Source organism: Narcine bancroftii, chromosome 2 (assembly GCF_036971445.1).
Source record: "Narcine bancroftii isolate sNarBan1 chromosome 2, sNarBan1.hap1, whole genome shotgun sequence".
NCBI classification, from domain to species: domain Eukaryota; kingdom Metazoa; phylum Chordata; class Chondrichthyes; order Torpediniformes; family Narcinidae; genus Narcine; species Narcine bancroftii.
This window is the reverse complement of record NC_091470.1, coordinates 23,549,777-23,567,239: the sequence shown is the minus strand read 5'-3', so window position 1 is coordinate 23,567,239 and position 17,463 is coordinate 23,549,777. Positions and strand designations below refer to the sequence as shown.

The 17,463-nt window shown below is 43.0% G+C and overlaps 2 protein-coding genes across 7 annotated transcripts in view; one reads left to right on the top strand and one right to left on the bottom strand.

The window, feature by feature from the left end:
* LOC138752852 (cation channel sperm-associated auxiliary subunit beta-like) overlaps window positions 1–15,015 on the bottom strand; it is a 149,028-nt gene extending 134,013 nt beyond the window's left edge. Inside the window, exons 1-5 of the mRNA XM_069915474.1 lie at window positions 14,749–15,015; window positions 14,574–14,694; window positions 13,121–13,157; window positions 7,217–7,307; window positions 6,692–6,762 (exon numbers count right to left, since the gene is read on the bottom strand). Of these exons, the coding sequence (XP_069771575.1) occupies window positions 6,692–6,762; window positions 7,217–7,307; window positions 13,121–13,157; window positions 14,574–14,694; window positions 14,749–15,015 (587 nt within the window). The remainder of the gene's footprint in view (window positions 1–6,691; window positions 6,763–7,216; window positions 7,308–13,120; window positions 13,158–14,573; window positions 14,695–14,748) is intronic.
* rps6kl1 (ribosomal protein S6 kinase-like 1) overlaps window positions 1–17,463 on the top strand; it is a 62,692-nt gene that overhangs the window by 4,037 nt on the left and 41,192 nt on the right. For 2 of the 6 annotated variants that reach the window (XM_069916124.1, XM_069916121.1), the window contains exons 2-3: window positions 11,725–11,975; window positions 12,629–12,808. The gene's annotated coding sequence lies outside the window, so the exon portion shown is untranslated. Of the gene's footprint in view, window positions 1–6,342; window positions 7,115–7,275; window positions 8,839–11,724; window positions 11,976–12,628; window positions 12,809–17,463 lie in introns of those variants that run through there. The other 4 variants (XM_069916122.1, XM_069916123.1, XM_069916126.1 and 1 more) reach the window with 4 other exon arrangements.

Genomic DNA, 17,463 nt, shown 5'->3' with positions numbered 1-17,463 from the left:
TGGACTCTAACTAAGTCCGGCTGTCTTAAAGGGACAGGCAATTTCAAGTGTGGAGTGTAACTTTTCATTGGAACAGTACGTTGGTGTATGCAAAACCAGAGTCCATCAGGGCATGGTGGGCTTGAGTCACCTTTCCAACCGTTAAGAGGGAAAGGAGTGGTATTAGGAATCTGTATATAATGACCCATATTATTTCCTTCTTTTTCCACACAAGGGGTATATGGATGTTGGGTGGTATTTTCTGCCCAGCATTTCTCAGGAACTGAGGTATGGGAAATGAAATTACCTTCCTTTCTTCCCCAAATGTGGTCCTGAAATAGGACCACTGTATCTCTGCATTTCTTACATTTCACACCTGATAAAGACATAGGCAAACTAAGAAAAATTAAAGAACATAACAATAACATTGTGAATTAAGTCTTTTTGCGAAATCGTAAGGTAAGAGGTTTTTCTCCAGGAATACAAGTCCAATCTGAGTTCGTATCAAGGTCCTGTGGCGCCTCTACAGGTCCCTTAAATCTGGATGCGTGTGTCCACCCCTTCTCTCTTGTTCGTGCTGCAGCTTCTGTAGTTAAGAGAACTTGGTATGGACCTTCCCACTGGGGCTGGAGTTTTTCAGTCTTCCAGGTCTTGATAAGAATCCAGTCTCCTGGTTCCACTTTGTGTAAAGAAAAGTCTAGAGGCGGTGTTTGTGCCAATAGTCCTCTCTTTCGTAAATCTGTAAGAGAGCGTGACAGTGCCTGTAAATAGTTCCTAACAAATATATCCCCTTCCCCAAGGTGGGACACCCCTCAACTGTACTCCAGAAGGGAAGCCCAAACATCATTTCATAAGGGGACAGCCCTACATCTTTTCGTGGGGCAGTACGAATTCTCAATAAGGCTAGGGGCAGACACTTTATCCAAGGCATTTTAGTTTCCACCATTAACTTTGTCAATTGGATTTTTAGTGTTCCATTCATACGTTCGACCTTCCCTGAGCTTTGTGGATGCCAAGGGGTATGTAATTTCCAAGAGACCTGTAATGCATCACAAATCAATTGCTGGATTTTTGAAGAAAAATGTGGACCCCTGTCTGAGTCTATAGAATCCATTATACCATATCTGGGGATTATCTGCTCTAGGAGGAGGCGAGCTACTGTAGAGGCTGTAGTATTTATTGTTGGGAAGGCTTCTACCCATCGGGTAAAGTGATCTATTATCACCAACAGATATTTCCATCTTTGAACTTGAGGTAACTCTGTGAAGTCGATCTGGATACGTTGAAAAGGGCGTATGGCTAATGGTTGACCTCCCATGGTCCCTGTCCTCATTATCTTCTTATTAATTTTTGTGCATAGGTAACAATTTTGCACCTCTTGTTGGGCCAAGGTGTAGATTCCCTTACACACATATTCTCGAAGCACTGTGTCACATAAGGCTTGGGTGCCCCAGTGGCTCTGTTGATGCAGGTGTTTTAAAATATTGCGAGTTATTTCTTTATTTAGAACAATTCTTCCATCTGGTGTTTTCCATGTTCCATCAGGTAACTGGCTTGCGCCCAGCTGATCCATGTTCTTTTCTTCCTTAGCAGTGAAAATAGGAGCTGTCTTTATGCCTTGCCTTATTGGGATTAAAGTCAGCAAACGGACTTCTTGTTGCATGGCTGCTCTTTTGGCTTCTTCATCAGCCAGTCTGTTTCCAATTGCTGTCGGGTTATCTCCCCTTTGATGGCTTGGTATGTAGACCACTGCTATTTCTTGGGGTAATGTTAAGGCTTCTAGAGTCAGAGTAATCATCTGTTCGTGTGCCAATTCCTTTCCTCTTGATGTAATTAGACCATGCTCCTTCCAGATCTTACCAAAGGTATGCACTACTCCGTATGCGTATTTGGAATCTGTGTAAATTGTTCCAATTTTCTTTGCCAGTATTTTGAGGGCTCTCTGCAAGGCATATAGTTCACAGGATTGTGCTGACCAGCTTCCGGGTAGTCTCGTGGATTCTACTACTTTCCAAGTATTTCCTTCTATTATAGCATACCCATTTCTTCTCATTCCGTCAACACATCTGGCGGAGCCGTCAATGTAGAATTCATATCCTTCTCCCAGCGGAGTATCGCAAAGGTCTTCTCGGGTCTTGGTCTGAAGATCTGTCAACTCGACACAGTCATGCTCCACCTCTTTCTCTGTTTCACTGCCGTATAAAAACTGAGCTGGGTTGCAGCTATTAATTTTTGCAAACTGTAAATCTTCTCCAACCATTAAAATGGTTTCATACTTTAATATGCGAGAATCAGTCAGCCATCGATGGGCAGTTTGTGTTAATAAAACACTCACAGAATGGGAGGTGTACACAGTCATCTTTCCTCCAAAAGTAAGTTTACGTGCTTCTTCTACCAACAGAGCAGCAGCCGCTACTCCCTGGATACACGTCGGCCATCCGCGAGACACTGGGTCCATCATTTTGGAAAGGAAAGCCACTGGGTGTCGCTGACCGCCTTTTTCCTGTGTTAAAACTCCCACAGCTGTTCCTTGGTTATGAGTGACAAATAGCTGGAAGGGCTGTTTTAAAGAGGGCAGAGTGAGCACTGGGGCTCGTGTTAGGCGATGTTTCAAGTCCTCGAACCATCCCTCCTCCTCCTGGGTCCATTTCAATGGATAGTCATTTTCATTTGTCAGTTTATCATACATAAACTTCACCAAAGCTGAGTAGTCCTCTATCCATAACCTACAGTATCCTAAGAGTCCCAGGAATTGTCTTATTTCCTTCTTATTACGGGGTAAAGGCATTCTAGTGATTCCCGCAATTCGTTCAGGGGTAATTCGTTTCTGTCCTTTACTTATCTGGTGTCCCAGATATATCACAGTTTTCTCAACAAACTGTAACTTGTTTCTGGACACCCGTAGACCCTTTTTCCCCAGATAATTCAAGAGTCTAATGGTCTCTCCCCTCATTTCTTGTTCCTTGGGTCCTGATAATAGTAAATCATCCACATACTGCATTAGTTGGGAATCATCAGATTGTGGATAGTCCATCAGGATTTGTTCTAGCATTTGTCCAAACAGGTTTGGAGATTCAGTGAACCCTTGGGGCAATACAGTCCACCGAAACTGTCTCCGTCTACCTGTCCATGGATTTTCCCATTCAAACGCAAACATATCTCTACTTTCCTCTTCTAACGGACAAGTCCAGAAGGCATCCTTCAAGTCGATAACACTAAACCACTCATGGTCTGGGGGAATCCGACTCATAATAGTATAGGGATTAGGCACCACTGGGTGGCAGGTCTGAACAATAGCATTCAAACTTCTTAGATCCTGAACTAGGCGATAGGATCCATCTGACTTTTTTACTGGGAGTATAGGGGTGTTATAAGGTGACATGCATTCTTCTAATAGTCCGTCTCGTATTAAAGTCTCAATTACCGGCTGTAGCCCTTTTCTCCCTTCCAAAGAAATAGGATACTGACGTTTCCTTACCGGCTGATGACCTGGTATTAATGTGACATGTAAAGGTGGGATGTCCAGACCTCCTCGATTTCCCTCCTTATACCAGACTCTCTCGTCAATCTGCCGTTCATCCTCTTCCTTTAAAGCGCAGAGGTGGACTCGCACTTCTCCGTCCACAGGGAGAGCACCCAAACCTAGGAGAGCCTGTAAGTCCCTTCCTAGGAGGTTAAATCCAGCCGAAGGTAATAACAAGAGGTCTTGTACCCCTTCTCTTTCTTCCAGTTTCACTGTTACTTGGGGAATTATTGATACCATTCTGGGAGCTCCTTCTATCCCAGAAATTGTCAAATTACTTTTTATAGGCTCAGTTCCGATTGGCACAGTTATTACACTACTTCGTTCCGCTCCTGTGTCCACCATAAACACCACCTCTTCTCCCTTGGGACCAATTTTTAGTTTTACCAGGGGTTCCCTCTTATATTTGGTCCCTAACATTTGGAACCCCTGACACCCCTAATCTTCTTCCATAAGTTCGAGGGCACGCAATTCCCTCTTGTATCGGGGGCATTCCCTCTTAAAGTGTCCTTCCTCATTGCAGTAATAGCACTTAACGAATCTCCGGGGTCTTCCCTCTCTTGGATATTTTGGATTGTTTAGAGGAAGGTTTTGTTTTCTTTCCCCTCTGGATTCAGCATTCATCTGTCGGATAGTCTGTACCATAACCTTTGTCGCCTTCTTTTGATCTTCTTTTTCTCTCTGCACATATACTTTTTGTGCCTTTTTTAACAGTTCACTTAGGGGTTTTTCACTCCAGTCCTCCTCCTTTTCTAGTTTCTTTCTAATGTCTTGCCATGATTTGGAAACAAATTCAATTCGAATAAGCTGTTCACCCATTGGTGTACTAGGGTCCACACCAGCATACTGTTGGACATTCTTTCTCACCCTCTCCAAAAAATCAGTAGGGGACTCGTCTTTCCCCTGGTGGTTCCCAAATGCCTTGGTAAAATTGTGACCCTTTGGCACAGCCTCCCGTATCCCTTTAATTGTCCACTCTCTATATTGTCTCATACTTGCCAATCCCTCGGGTGTTCGTTTGTCCCACCTGGGTTCATTTAGGGGATATTTTTGTTCATGGGGTCTAGGGTCCCCAGGTTGTTCATATTCCCACATGAGGAGGGCAGCCCGTCGAATCATCTGCCTCTCCTGGGGTGAAAATAATGTTCCCATTATTGCCTGCATCTCTTCCCACGTATATGTGTTTGGTCCCAAGAATTGGTCAAGCTGTTCAGCCAGTCCTATAGGATCTTCCAATAACTTTTTCATTTCTTTCTTAAATCCCCGCACCTCTGTACTAGTTAGGGGAACATTCACATATCCCGTTCCCCCTCCCGGTCCTCCCATAGGAACTTCTCTCAGGGGATTTAGGTTTATTGAAAACTTTGATGGTCCTGGACCAGTCTGGGATCTTGTCCAGGGTCGGTTTACCGGTGGAAGTTTAGGGTCCGACTCCCTTAATTCATCCTTTTTATCCCGGCCCCCTTCGGGGCAATCAGATTCATCACCTTTCCCCTCCGGTAATAAGCTTTCCTCGGGCGCAGTAGGCACCGGGGGAATATAAGGAGGGGGAAGGTTGTCCAGAGGTTCCCATTTCTTTTCTCCTGCCACTCTCAATTTAAAACATTCTGTTAAGGATCCTGGCCAGGGAACCCAACAAAATGCATATGCTGACTCTTCTTGATTCACCTTTGGTCTCGAATTTACATATATGTTTAATGCTTGTCTAACCCAATCCTCATCAGATCCAAATTTCGGCCACCAGACCGAGGAACCTTTAATAGGTTGTTTTGACCAAAGGAGACAATATTGGACCATCTTTTTCTTGTTTTTGTCCCGATATCTTTTACTATCCCAATTTTCAAACATTCTCCCCAAAGGGCTGTCAAGGGGTACTCCCAGGAATTGTCCTGAATTTTCAGACGAGCCCTTAGATTTTGATCCTCCCATTTTCCCACCTAGATCTGTTTATCGTTGCTGAGGACCCTCTCGCTCTGGACCCTACTCCCTTCCTCTCAGACGCCTCGTCGGAGGTGCTGTCCCTCCTTCGGTTACCGCTGAGGTTTTCCTGGGGTTGACCCCTCTCTTCTCGGCACTTCGTCGGAGGTGCTGTCCCTCCTTCGGTTACCGCCGAGGTTTCCCTGGGGTCTATCCTAGAGTCCCGCGACAGGGTCCTCACACAACGACAAAAGATCTATACTTAATCTATTCCGTTAGGTTTTTATCCAAACAGGTGTATCCCGTTACACCTGTTACCCAATCCCCACACCACAATCGTAAGTCGTCACTTACCGGTGTCTTCCCGGGGATTGAACCGTCACCCTTCTCCTCTCCATCTTGTCGTGTCACCCTGTCCGGATACCACTCGCTCAAGCCGCCCGAAGCGACGAGCAAGGGACTAGGAGCCGCTGAACTCAGCGGGGTGCACCGCCTCCGATGTCCCTCTTCTCGCCTCCCCTCACGGCCAGAGTGTAGATCCCGGACGAGCCCCCATTTGTCAGAAATAAAACTTCTCACACATGAGTCTCTTTAAAACTGATGACACGACAAGCTTTATTTACAAGTCTGCAGAGTTGGACTCAACTGGTTTCTCACCAGTTAAGCCCCGATACATACAGTGCATTGATTTTTATACCTTTATTATTTGCCCTTCCCCTTCTTATTAATACTGTTTTAATTGGTTAGTATTACAAAAACATTCTAAGTATAACTGCATTATTAATTATCACGTTCGTTACGTACGCTGTGAACTCTACATTCACTGAATTCTGTTTCTCACACTTCTTATCAATCCTTTGTCTCCTGCATGTCTCTCACTATGACCATGAAAAGATAGGTTTAAAAAAACATATTCAGCAGCTCCTTCTGTCCTTGACTGCTAGTAAACTCTCTGTCCGTTCTGGCTTCCCTGTTTATGATTAATCATCACATTTTAACTTAAGTCTTTTTAACCTAAATTCTCTATATCACAACTACCGGTAATTATTGCTGTTAATCAATTTATCCAACCCACAGAGAATGATCACAAAGCCTGAACTGTCTACTAGGGAGGAAAAAAAAACGATGGAAAGCTCATCAGGCTTCACTGCATTTGCAAAGTGAATAAGTTATTGACTATTGGAATAACTGAGATCAGGCAACATCTGTTGGAGAAGGAGTGGGAGCCCTTCATTGTCATCTCCCCATCTTCAACAAATATTTTATTTTTACCAGACGAGTGAGATCTTCCCACGGAGGACAAGATTAAAATCGGACGTGACTGATACCAAGGCACCTTCGCGCTGGGAAAGGAAAAGGGCGCAGGTCTGGAACAAATGGGAGGTGCCCGGCCAAGAGGAAAACCTTACTCCAGCGGCTGCCGTTTAGTTCCTGGCCGATCGTGAGAGGAGAGAAATAAATTGAACCAGAGCAGGAAACCGCTGCCACTTTAAGGAAGCGACCGGAGCTGCCGGTCAAAACGTTGCCTCCTCCCCTTGAGTCGGTTTACGACTCATGTTTTGAGAGAGGGGGGATCCAGAACCTTTGGCTTGCAATTGCATTTTTAAAAAAAGAAATTCACAGCGTTGTCGTAAATTGTAGAAGAGAGAAGGTGTTCCAGCCATGGACCTGGAGGAGCGGCTGACTGGAAATAGGGTAAATAGATGAGGAGGGGAGAGAGCTTGCTGTTCTTCGCGGGGAGGAGAGGAAATAAGTTGGAGGAGCAATGAGCGAAATGTATTTGCCTTGATACGAGACCTTCCGGTGATAGCACGGCGGCGGGGGTGGGGGTGGGGGGGTTGGAGCCGAGCTGCTCGGCGTTTCCACCCACATCTCAGGCCAGCGGCGCCTGCAAAAACAGCCCACACGCAACGGCAAGAACTCCTTTCAAAGAAGAATTGAACCTCGCCTCGTATTATTTAAAGAGTCCCAATCCTTCATTTCTTTTCAGTCTTTGTTATGAAGAGTGTAAGGCATGTGGGTAGGATGCAAAAACAGCCCTGTGATCCACATAGAGCTGTAATCGTTATGTTATTGACCTGAGGGGGAAAAAAATCCAGTTTTATCCTCTTCTGGAGATAGTCTCACTTGAAACGAGATGTCGCCCCACAGTCTGACGTGGCTGTTTAAAAGTGCGAAGTATGTGTGATGTTGCGAGTAACAGCTGTGGATGCCTCGTTAAGATGTAGCAAATTAGCACCTCTAATATTGTGACAGTATCAAAGTGGCAAGCCTTCAGAAGACTTCTTTTCCTTTGGCTTCAAGAAAATTGTTTGGTAGCGGAATTCGAGATTTAAGGTAGTCTGCATGTGGCAACTGTAACAATTTTTAATTAGTGAATTACAAAGTCTGTAGCAAAGCTTCGAGTTATATGGCGAGCTCTCCACTGGCCACCGAGACGGAGGTGCACCAAAGAAGAGGGACAAGGACTGCCGAAAGAAAGCTCTTGGTGCCTGCCCCATTGACCACCACCAGTGGGCTGATCTCGCCTCCAACCGCGCATCTTGGCGCCTCACAGTTCGGCGGGCAGCAACCTCCTTGGAAGAAGACCGCAGAGCCCACCTCACTGACAAAAGACAAAGGAGGAAAAACCCAACCCCAACCCACCAATTTTCCCTTGCAACCGTGCCTGCCTGTCCCGCATCGGGACAGCCACAAACGAGCCTGCAGCTGACGTGGACATTACCCCTCCATAAATCTTCGTCCGTGAAGCCAAGCCAAAGAAAGAAAGAAGCAAAGCATCTGCGAAGAGTTGTTTGCCTCTTTTGGGGGGAATGAAAAAAAAAATCAGGAGATTCAAGAACCACAAACAAAAATGTTCCAGGATGGGTAAACCCATCACACTTGAAGGTAAAAAGAAATAGACCTGCAGATACCTGAAGGCCAAGATCCAACCTGGAGAATCGATGCTGAGTGGAAACGATGCAGAAGGACTGGCAATTTGCTGATCGCTTCAGTGGTGCTGAAGAAATTGTGGTTATCTAAACACCCAAGTGCCCATGATGCTGAGAGCCAAGAATGATGGCGAGCTAATCAAAATTGAAGAGCTTCTCCGGGTCAAGAGGCAACCAGAAGCCACAGGAAGGAACGATCAAATATCTACAACTGTGGCTTGGCACAAAGTATCTTTACCTCCATCCTGCAACAAATTATCCAATGCAACAAATTATCCAATCCAACCTCACGACCATCCCAGGTGGACAAGAAGTCACATGGCATTAGGACCACTGATAACCAGCGCTAAACTGGAAAGTGCAGACACTGTGACTATGGTGCAATACAGAAGTGCTAGAGAACCTCAGCAGGTCACACAGTGTCGAGGAAGCTAAGTACAGCAGGTCGTGTAATAATAAAACAAAAGTGCAAAGTGTCTTGATACAGTAAGTTTTTTTTTCCCAAAAATGCTTGCCCTAAAGCCTTAGAAGCATGAATAGTGCAGAAGTTCTGAAATATAGCAGAGAGGAACTTTGGACACACTAACAGTGTGTCCGACAAAGGAGGGTTGTTAGGGAACCTAGGGCACTGCAATTGTGACCTACCTTCAAGAAAGGAAAGTATCTACAGAGGAATAGATGGGAAGATTGATTTTTCTGTTTTGGTTCCATTCCTATGGGTGTATAATGAATGTGATATCTGCTGCACGGCACTTCAAGGAATAACATCAATTATGCATGTCTGTTTTTGATCTTGCCATTGCCTTTGACTCATTTGCCTAAGAGAATGCTTCTCAAATTTGGCTTCCCTCAGAAATTCATTGTCATTCAACTTCTACTTGATGGTTTGTAAATGTGAATTATTGGATCTATAACTGCCTCAATATTAGTGCAGATTGGTGTCAATCAAGCCAGGACTCCAGCACTTTTCCCATTCTCTCTGCACTTCTATGCCTCTCCATTGAGCTTTTGCTGAGGTAGAGTAGATTAACAGGATAATTCAGTGGTTCTCAACCCCCTTCTTTCCACTTTAAGTATTCCCTATTAGTAAGGGATTGCTTAAGGTGGGATGTGAGTGGAAAGAAAAAGTTTGAAAACCACTGTTTTAACTGTACCTAATTGACTCGTTATGTGCACCATTTCATGACTCCAGAGGAAATGGACCAATGACAGTTCTTCTCAACCAATATATTTCAGTAACAATTGGGTCTAGAGCAGTGATTCTCAACCTTCCCTTCTCACTTGCCTGCCACCTTAAGCAATCCCTTACTAATCACAGAGCACCCAATGGCCTAGGGATTACTTGAGGTAGTATGTGAGTGGAAAGAAGAAGGTTGAGAACCACTGGGATAAACAAAAGACTGTTCAACCCATATCACCTCTCTTGAGGCTTCAGTGTATCAGGCCATTGGATGGAAATGATGGTTGATCATCAAATCTGACACAGGGCTCCAGGGCCACAGGATAAAAGACAAGGGGAATGGGACTAATGGGATTCCTCTGCTAAAATGAGGCATGGATCCAATGAGCTGTAAAGAATGATTCCTCTCCTGTATGTTTCTGAGATGTGGACTATTTGCATTGCATGACACTTGAAAGATATTACCAATCCTGCTCAACTGGCAAGATGTGCACTGATTTTCTTGGTCACTCCTGAGGCCAGGCCAGGTCATTCATCCCCTATCATGGCAAAAAAAAAATTACTGGTAGACAGGGGGATGTTCTTTTTTTTTCTTGGAAAAAGTATAATATTTTCCCTAACTTTGAGAATCTCTGTACCATGAGTATCCAATTCAGATGAAACATTTGGGATGGGATGGAAAATCATGTATTCCCTCTGAAGCATGCACAAGTTTCGTATTCCCCTGTCACTCCACAAAACACATGGGCTGAAGCTAAATCATCCTCACTTGGGAGGAAAATTTTTAAAAAATTGATAAATATTTCACTTATGAAGTTGGTGCTTTTGTGGCTTTTATCATGAGAAATTGCTGTGTTGTCAACGCTGCTACACTTTTAAGGCTTGATCAAGTAATGATCTATGTTCAATTAGTTGCTATTTGGGGAGAAACAAAAAGAATCTAGTGAGAAGCCACTGTTTTCTTTATGGTATTCTGAGGATAACAGGATGGACGCTGTAACAGGAATGAATCTCAGGACTGAATTGTTCATCATATATTCTACTTTAACCTTGCTGTCTTATCTGCTGTATTGTTGATTTGACTGTAGCATGCACTATTCCAGTGCCTTGTCAAGTAGATAGAATGAATGTGCATCTCTCTTGTAAACTTCTGTACTCTAATGTTACATAGCCACAGAGAGTTGACAGAAAAATAGCAACTTTGCGCTTAATGGTGAAACTTTATTCACATGGTACACTGGAAAGGGAGTCAAGTTAAGTAAGATTTCTGGCTTACAAAGTGTGCAAGGTTTAGTTGGGCACTCTCCACCCAGATGGCATTAATCTCGACTTCTACAGTTTGCTCTCTTGCCTGCTTGTGCTCTCACTCCTCCAGTTTCTGCACTCTCATGCCCCTTCTCCAGTTTCTGTGTTCTCTCTCTCTCTCTCTCTCTCTCTCTCCCTCTCTCCCTCCCCCCCCATCAGTTTTCAACTTTTTTTTCCCTCTTCAACCCTCCCACCTCTTGCCTGTTGCCATATGCACTTCCCCCTTCCCTCCTTTCCTTCCCCCACACTTTTGTTCAGGTGCCTGCTTACTTTTTCCTCATATCTTGATGAAGGCCTCAGGGATGAAATGGTTATGTCCCTATGAATGCTGTGTGACCTGCTAAGTTTCTCCAGCACTTTTGTGTATTGTTATTCAATTGCAGCTTCTGCAGACTTTTCTGTTTAACAAGGTTTATTCATAGATGTTTTATAAAGGAATCAAAATATAAATTCTGTTTGGTCATTCAATAAGCTAATAATTAAGGATGGTTTTGGGATGAATGAAGGGATATGCAGATAAAGCAGAAAAATGTACTAACTTTGTTTTAAATTGGGCTGAATGGACCAAACCCAAACTTTTCCAACTGAGGTGTGTGATTAAAATTAGAAAGGCAGTGGTGTGATGAGAGTTGTTGGGGTGCAATTAAGCAAAAAAGAAAAGTGTTGGGGGAGTGGTGTTATATTGCCAGTGACTCAGGTTTGAATCTGGCTCTGTAAGAAGTTTGTATGTTCTCCCTGTGTCTGTGTGAGTTTCCTCCCATCCTTCAAAATGTACATGGGTTGTAGGTCAATTGGGTGTAATTGGATGCACAAGCTCGTGGGCTGGAAAGGCCTTTTAGCGTGCTGTATGTCTAAATTTTAACATGGCTTTTGTACAATGTTTGCAGTTAAATGGAGAGTGGAAAGAAGGGCTGAAGAAACAAAGCAAGAAGTGAGCAAAAGAACACATCAGGATGTCTGAATGCCAGCTACCAATTTTTGGGAATAATTACAGAAAGAGGATGTTTTAAAGTGTCCATCAGCTGAGATAAGATGAAAGGCATTGTTTGTCTATAATAATTGTGGAGGGAATGAACATTGAGCAACAGGAGAAAAAGTAAAAGGAATACTAATTAAAGAGTTTTATGACGGAGAGCGAGTGAGTGTGTGTGTTTGTTAATTTGCTTGGTTCAGGCTTCAACATGTGCTTGCATATTTAGGTTGTGTATGTTTATAGAGAGATTCAGAGGCGTGGATAAGGATTTACGTTTTGCTGTTGGGGGAAAAAAAATCCAAAAAAAAACAAAAACAGAAAATGCAGGAGCTATTTACTGGGTCTCCTCTATATCTCAAAATACCAAATCTAGTTTGAGTGACTAGTTTGCAGAGCCCCTCTCGAAGGGTGACCTTGACCTTCTAGTCAGACATCACTTTAATTCTCTGTCCCACTCTCTATGGCCTTGTTATCCTCTGCTCCCAAGTTTCTCTGACGACACCCAAGGTCAACTCGAGGCACACCACTTTCCCTGTCTGGCCACATTGAAGCTGCTGAGAAGATGCTAAATTTAACAGTTTCAAGCAACTTTTATTCTCTCCCTCACATACTTTTCATTTTCATTATTTCATTTTATTTCTGTCTCTAACTTTTGATTTTAAAATAGTTGTTCCCTTGACTATGTTGGTCTGCACCCTATCATTGATCAGCCCCATCTTCCATTCCCCATTCTGTGACTTAAAACATGTTTGCTTTCTCACTTTTCCCCCCCTCCAATGAAAAGCCCTTAACATTAATTTTGATTCTGTTTCTCCCAGGGATGCTGCTTGACCAACATTTTCTGTCTTTGTGCTTGGGGCCAAACAAGAAATATGGTGGGTAATGGAATTATTCAATGGAGCATTGAATGAGTTGGTGTTGAATGGATGGAACCTATTAACGAAGAGGAGAATATCCATGATTTCCTGGAGCTAAAAGCATTTTGCTGGAGGAACTAAGTGAGTTGAGCCACATTTGTGGAAATTTTTTTGATGTTTCTGGATAAAACCCTTATCGAGACACTCCAGTGTTACACTTAGCCCAGAAGCATAGAACATAGAAATCTGCAGCACAATGCAGGCTCTTTGGCCCACAGTGTTTGCTGACCTACTCTAACAACAGCCTAGAATTTCGCAACTGCATAACTCTCCAATTTTCTCAGTTCCATGTACCTATCTAATCATAAAAGATCCTGTTGTACCTGCATCCAACTCTGTTGCCAGCAGTGCATTTGATGCATCCATCACTCTCTAAGTGGGGGACAAACATACCTCTTGTATCCTCCCTGTACTTCTAAACACCTTATCCCTGAGGGGGAAAAAAGCCTATAGCCATCCACATATGATCAGTGCTTCTAATCAGTGCACACTTCATCTCTGTTGCTCCAAGGGGAAAAGACCAAGTTCACTCAACCTATCCTCGTAAGGCATGCTCACCAAATCAGGCAGTATCCTTAGAAAATACACTGCTCTGAAATCTAGCAAGTACTGGAAAATCAAAACTAATACTTCCACTATTTCTGCAGCCAGTTATTTTTTAAAAAGTGTGTTAGTCATTGCTTTTTGGGCAAAAACACACAGTAAATGCTGGAGGAACTCAGCAGGTCTTGCAGCGTCCATAGGAGGTAAAGATATATTACCAACATCTTGGTAATATATCTTCAAGGTATAAACAAAAAGCAGGCAGGCATCTGAATAAAGGCTAGGAGAGAAAGGGGGAAGAATGGGAGGGGGTGGAGTCCAGACTAACAAACAAAGGGTGTTAGTTGGATATAAGAGGATAGGTAAGAACTTATTTTGGCTCAGTGCAAGGAGACAGGGGAAAGAGAGAGGGAGAGAACTAGAGGAAAGGAGACAGGGGAAAGAGAGAGAGAGAGAACTAGAGGAAAGGAGACAGGGGTCAGAGAGGAGAGGGAGAATTGGAAACAGGAGATTTTGATGATAATGCCATCCAGTTGAAGGGTGACCAGACAGAAAATGAGGTGTTGTTCCTACAATTTGTATGTCTCTCAGTCTGACAGTGCATGGTACCATGGACAAATAATGTCAGCAAAGGATTGGGATAGTGAATTGAAATAGGTGACCACTGGGAGATTCACGCTATTCCGGTGGATAGAGCCGAGGTGCTGAATGAGGTGATCTCCCAGTCTGCGTCCAGTCTCCGATGTAGAAGAGACTGCAGACTACTCCAGATGCAGTAGATGACCCCTGCACATTCACTTGAAGTGTTGCTTCACTTTGAAGTACAGTTTGGAGCCACAAATGGTGGTGAGGGAGGAGTTAAGGGCACAAGTGGATTATCTTCTGTGGTCACAGATGTAGGTGCCTGTGATAGTCCAGATTCTATCACCAATGTGTCTATGTACAGATGGTAGTGTAGGATGACTGTGATTGGCTGAGAGTGTAGTCACACCTACCGGCAGGTCTTAAAGGATTGCTCCTAGCCAGAGCAGGTCGCTCTGGACTGGTCGACCTACTTGTGATATGCTCCAGTCTTTTAGTTAATAGAAGCCTTGGTTTGGATCAACGTCTTTGGTTCTTTCGACACGCATTACAGATAGGGAGGGAGGAGTAAACGAGGGGGTCACAGAGGGAGCAGTCCCTGTGGAAGGTGGGGAGGAGCGGAAATATGTCTGGTGGGATCGTGTAGTAGGTGGCGGAATTGGCAGAGGAGGATATATTGGGGTGGTAGGTGAGGACAGGGGAAATCCTGTCCTTGTTGCACCTGGGGGCGGAGGGGGCCAAGGCATAATGGAGGATATATGAGTGAGTTGATGGTGGTAGAGGGAAAGCCTTTGTTTGAGAAAGGAGGACATCGCTGATGATCTGGCATGAAAGGCTTCATCCTGGGAACAGATGTGACAGAGAGAGAAATTGAAAGAAGAGAATGGAATCCTTACAGGGGACAGGGTATGAAAAGGTGTAATCGAGGTAGCTGCATGAATTGGTTTGTAGAAGATGTCTGTTGCATGCATGTTTCTCGAGATGGAGGCAGAGAGATCAAGAAAAGGGAGAGTGTTACTAGAGATGGAAAAAGTGAATTTGAGGTCAGGGCGGAAGTTGGCAGCAAAGTGGATAAAGTCGATGAGCTGATCATGGGTACGTGAGGCATCACCGAAGTAGTTGTGCCGATGTAGCAGAAGAAGAGAGATGCCAGCATCTACCATTACTTCCTTCATTAGTTGATCCTTTTTAATGTCAGTTCAAGTTTCTAATTCTGTTGGACTCCTTATCTTTTTTCGAATATTGTCTTTTTTGTGACTTGGTCTCTGTTCACAAAGGAGATTTATAGATCTTTAAATATTGTAATTTTGCTTGCTTAATTCTAAGGGATTTTTAAAAACTAATCCCTTCCTTTCTATGTAAATATAAAATATTTGTTTTTCTTGCTAGTTGCTTGGTTTCTGCTTCTCAATCTCAATTTATTGTCAATTTTTAAAAATTATTTTTTAAAATTCGCTAATCCATGAACTTTTTGGCAATTAAGAATTGGTTGCTTGGTTGTAGCAGTACCTGTACCACATTTCTAGTTTATTCCACAAAGAAATGTGAAATTCATTTGAGATTTAAGAATGCTTTCTTATTTACTGACATAATTTAAAAAAAAGTAATCTTTCTTACTACTGCTGCGAACTCCCATTTTGAATTCAAACTTCTCAGAGAATCTTTGACCATCAGATTATTAACCAACCTGCTGTTAGAATTCAATACCTGTATAAAACAAAATATGGAATTCCAGGACTATATTAACCATACTTTCCTTTCTGTGCTGTTGATTTACAGGGAAGATTGACTTCAGTGACATTATCTGGTATTTGCTTTGATTGTCATCTAAAATCATTATAAAATCTTAGTCTATGGAAGAGGGATGATAAATTTTAATAGCACACCTTCCTTTGGGAAGTAAACGATATGTAAAAAGGACAAAATTGTTCTAGAAGAGGAAAGAATAAAATAAGATACAGCTGTATGCTGTAAAGCAAAAGCATGTCCTCAATATCAGCTCGGCTAAAGGGAGTATTGAACAATTGTTTTATATCTGTATTTGTCATTGGTAAATTTGAATGTTATTTTTGCTTAAAAGGAACATTTATTAGATTTGGGAATGTGTCAAATTCAAGGTGATGTTCCCTTTTTAAAAAATTCTAATAATCTTTAAAAAATAGCTTGAGGTTGTGTTTATAGATTCTTAAATAAGCATTATGGATATATGAATAGATAATGCAAATGGAAGCAAATAATTTAACCTTGCCCATTGTTTCATTACCAGCGGGCACAGGTTTCACTATTAACCCAAAACTGAGAATATTCTTTCCTCAATTATCTGTGGACATGTGTAGCATACTTAAGACAAAAAAAAGTTTCATCGATGTAAAATACAATTTAACAAATCCTGAAAGTACTTGGGAGGTTAGGCAGGATCAATAAATAACAGTCATAGAATGAATGCTCTGGATCATTTGCATTTCATTGTCCTGAGGAGAACAAGTAAAAATGTGGCGAAAGAGAGGGAGAGCAGAGAGAACCAAAAAAAGGATGGTTTGTGATTTTGACTGACGAGAATTTGAATGACCAAACAAGTAAATGACAAAAGTTAGTAAAAGCATTGGTGACTCACATTGGTAGCTTCAGTTACCTTTTTAAATTGAGGTAATCTTTGAAAAATAAATTGGTTAAATAGCTGTTCCAGAAGATGGCCTGGCTAAAGATGAAATGGACTACTACAGAGTAGAATCGTTAATTATTTGATTATCTAATTGAAATAAGTACTGGACACACAAGAAACTGCGAATGCTGAAATTTGGAGCAAAAAGAAACAAACAGCTGGAGGAACTCACCAGGTCAAACGCCATCTGTGGGGTTTTGGGTTGTGTTGGAATCTAGGGGTTAAAACATTATGAAAGAAATGATTAATTAATAAGTTTATATTTACTGCATGGTTCAGGGGAAAAGAGGAATGCGATTAAGTGGCAATCACAGCATGGAGCAAAGTTGGCCGAGCAAAATGGTCTGCTCCCAAATACAGGGAGAGGAAATGCATAAAACGATTTAGGAGGAATGCTCCAACTGAAGGAGGTGGGGAGTAGCACAGGAGACACAGGCCAGACCAGAACAAAGAATGGCCTGCAAGAAACAAAGGGAATGGAAAACCAGTCTAGGAGGAAGATTAAGGCATGAGGAGGTGTTAAAGAGAACAGCAGAAATTGGCCAGACAGGGACAGAATGGTGATTAGAAATATCTGGGGATGAATTAATTTCTGATCAAAACAACAGGATAGTCTGGCCTGGAGGATTAAGATGGGAGCGCTACACCCCAGATATCTGCAAAACAGGAGATGACTTGTGATCTTCTTCTTCTTTGGCTTGGCTTCGCGGACGAAGATTTATGGAGGGGGTAAATGTCCACGTCAGCTGCAGGCTCGTTTGTGGCTGACAAGTCCGATGCAGGACAGGCAGACGCGGTTGCAGGGGAAAATTGGTTGGTTGGGGTTGGGTGTTGGGTTTTTCCTCCTTTGCCTTTTGTCAGTGAGGTGTGCTCTGCGGTCTTCTTCAAAGGAGGTTGCTGCCTGCCGAACTGTGAGGCGCCAAGATGCACGGTTTGAGGCGATATCAGC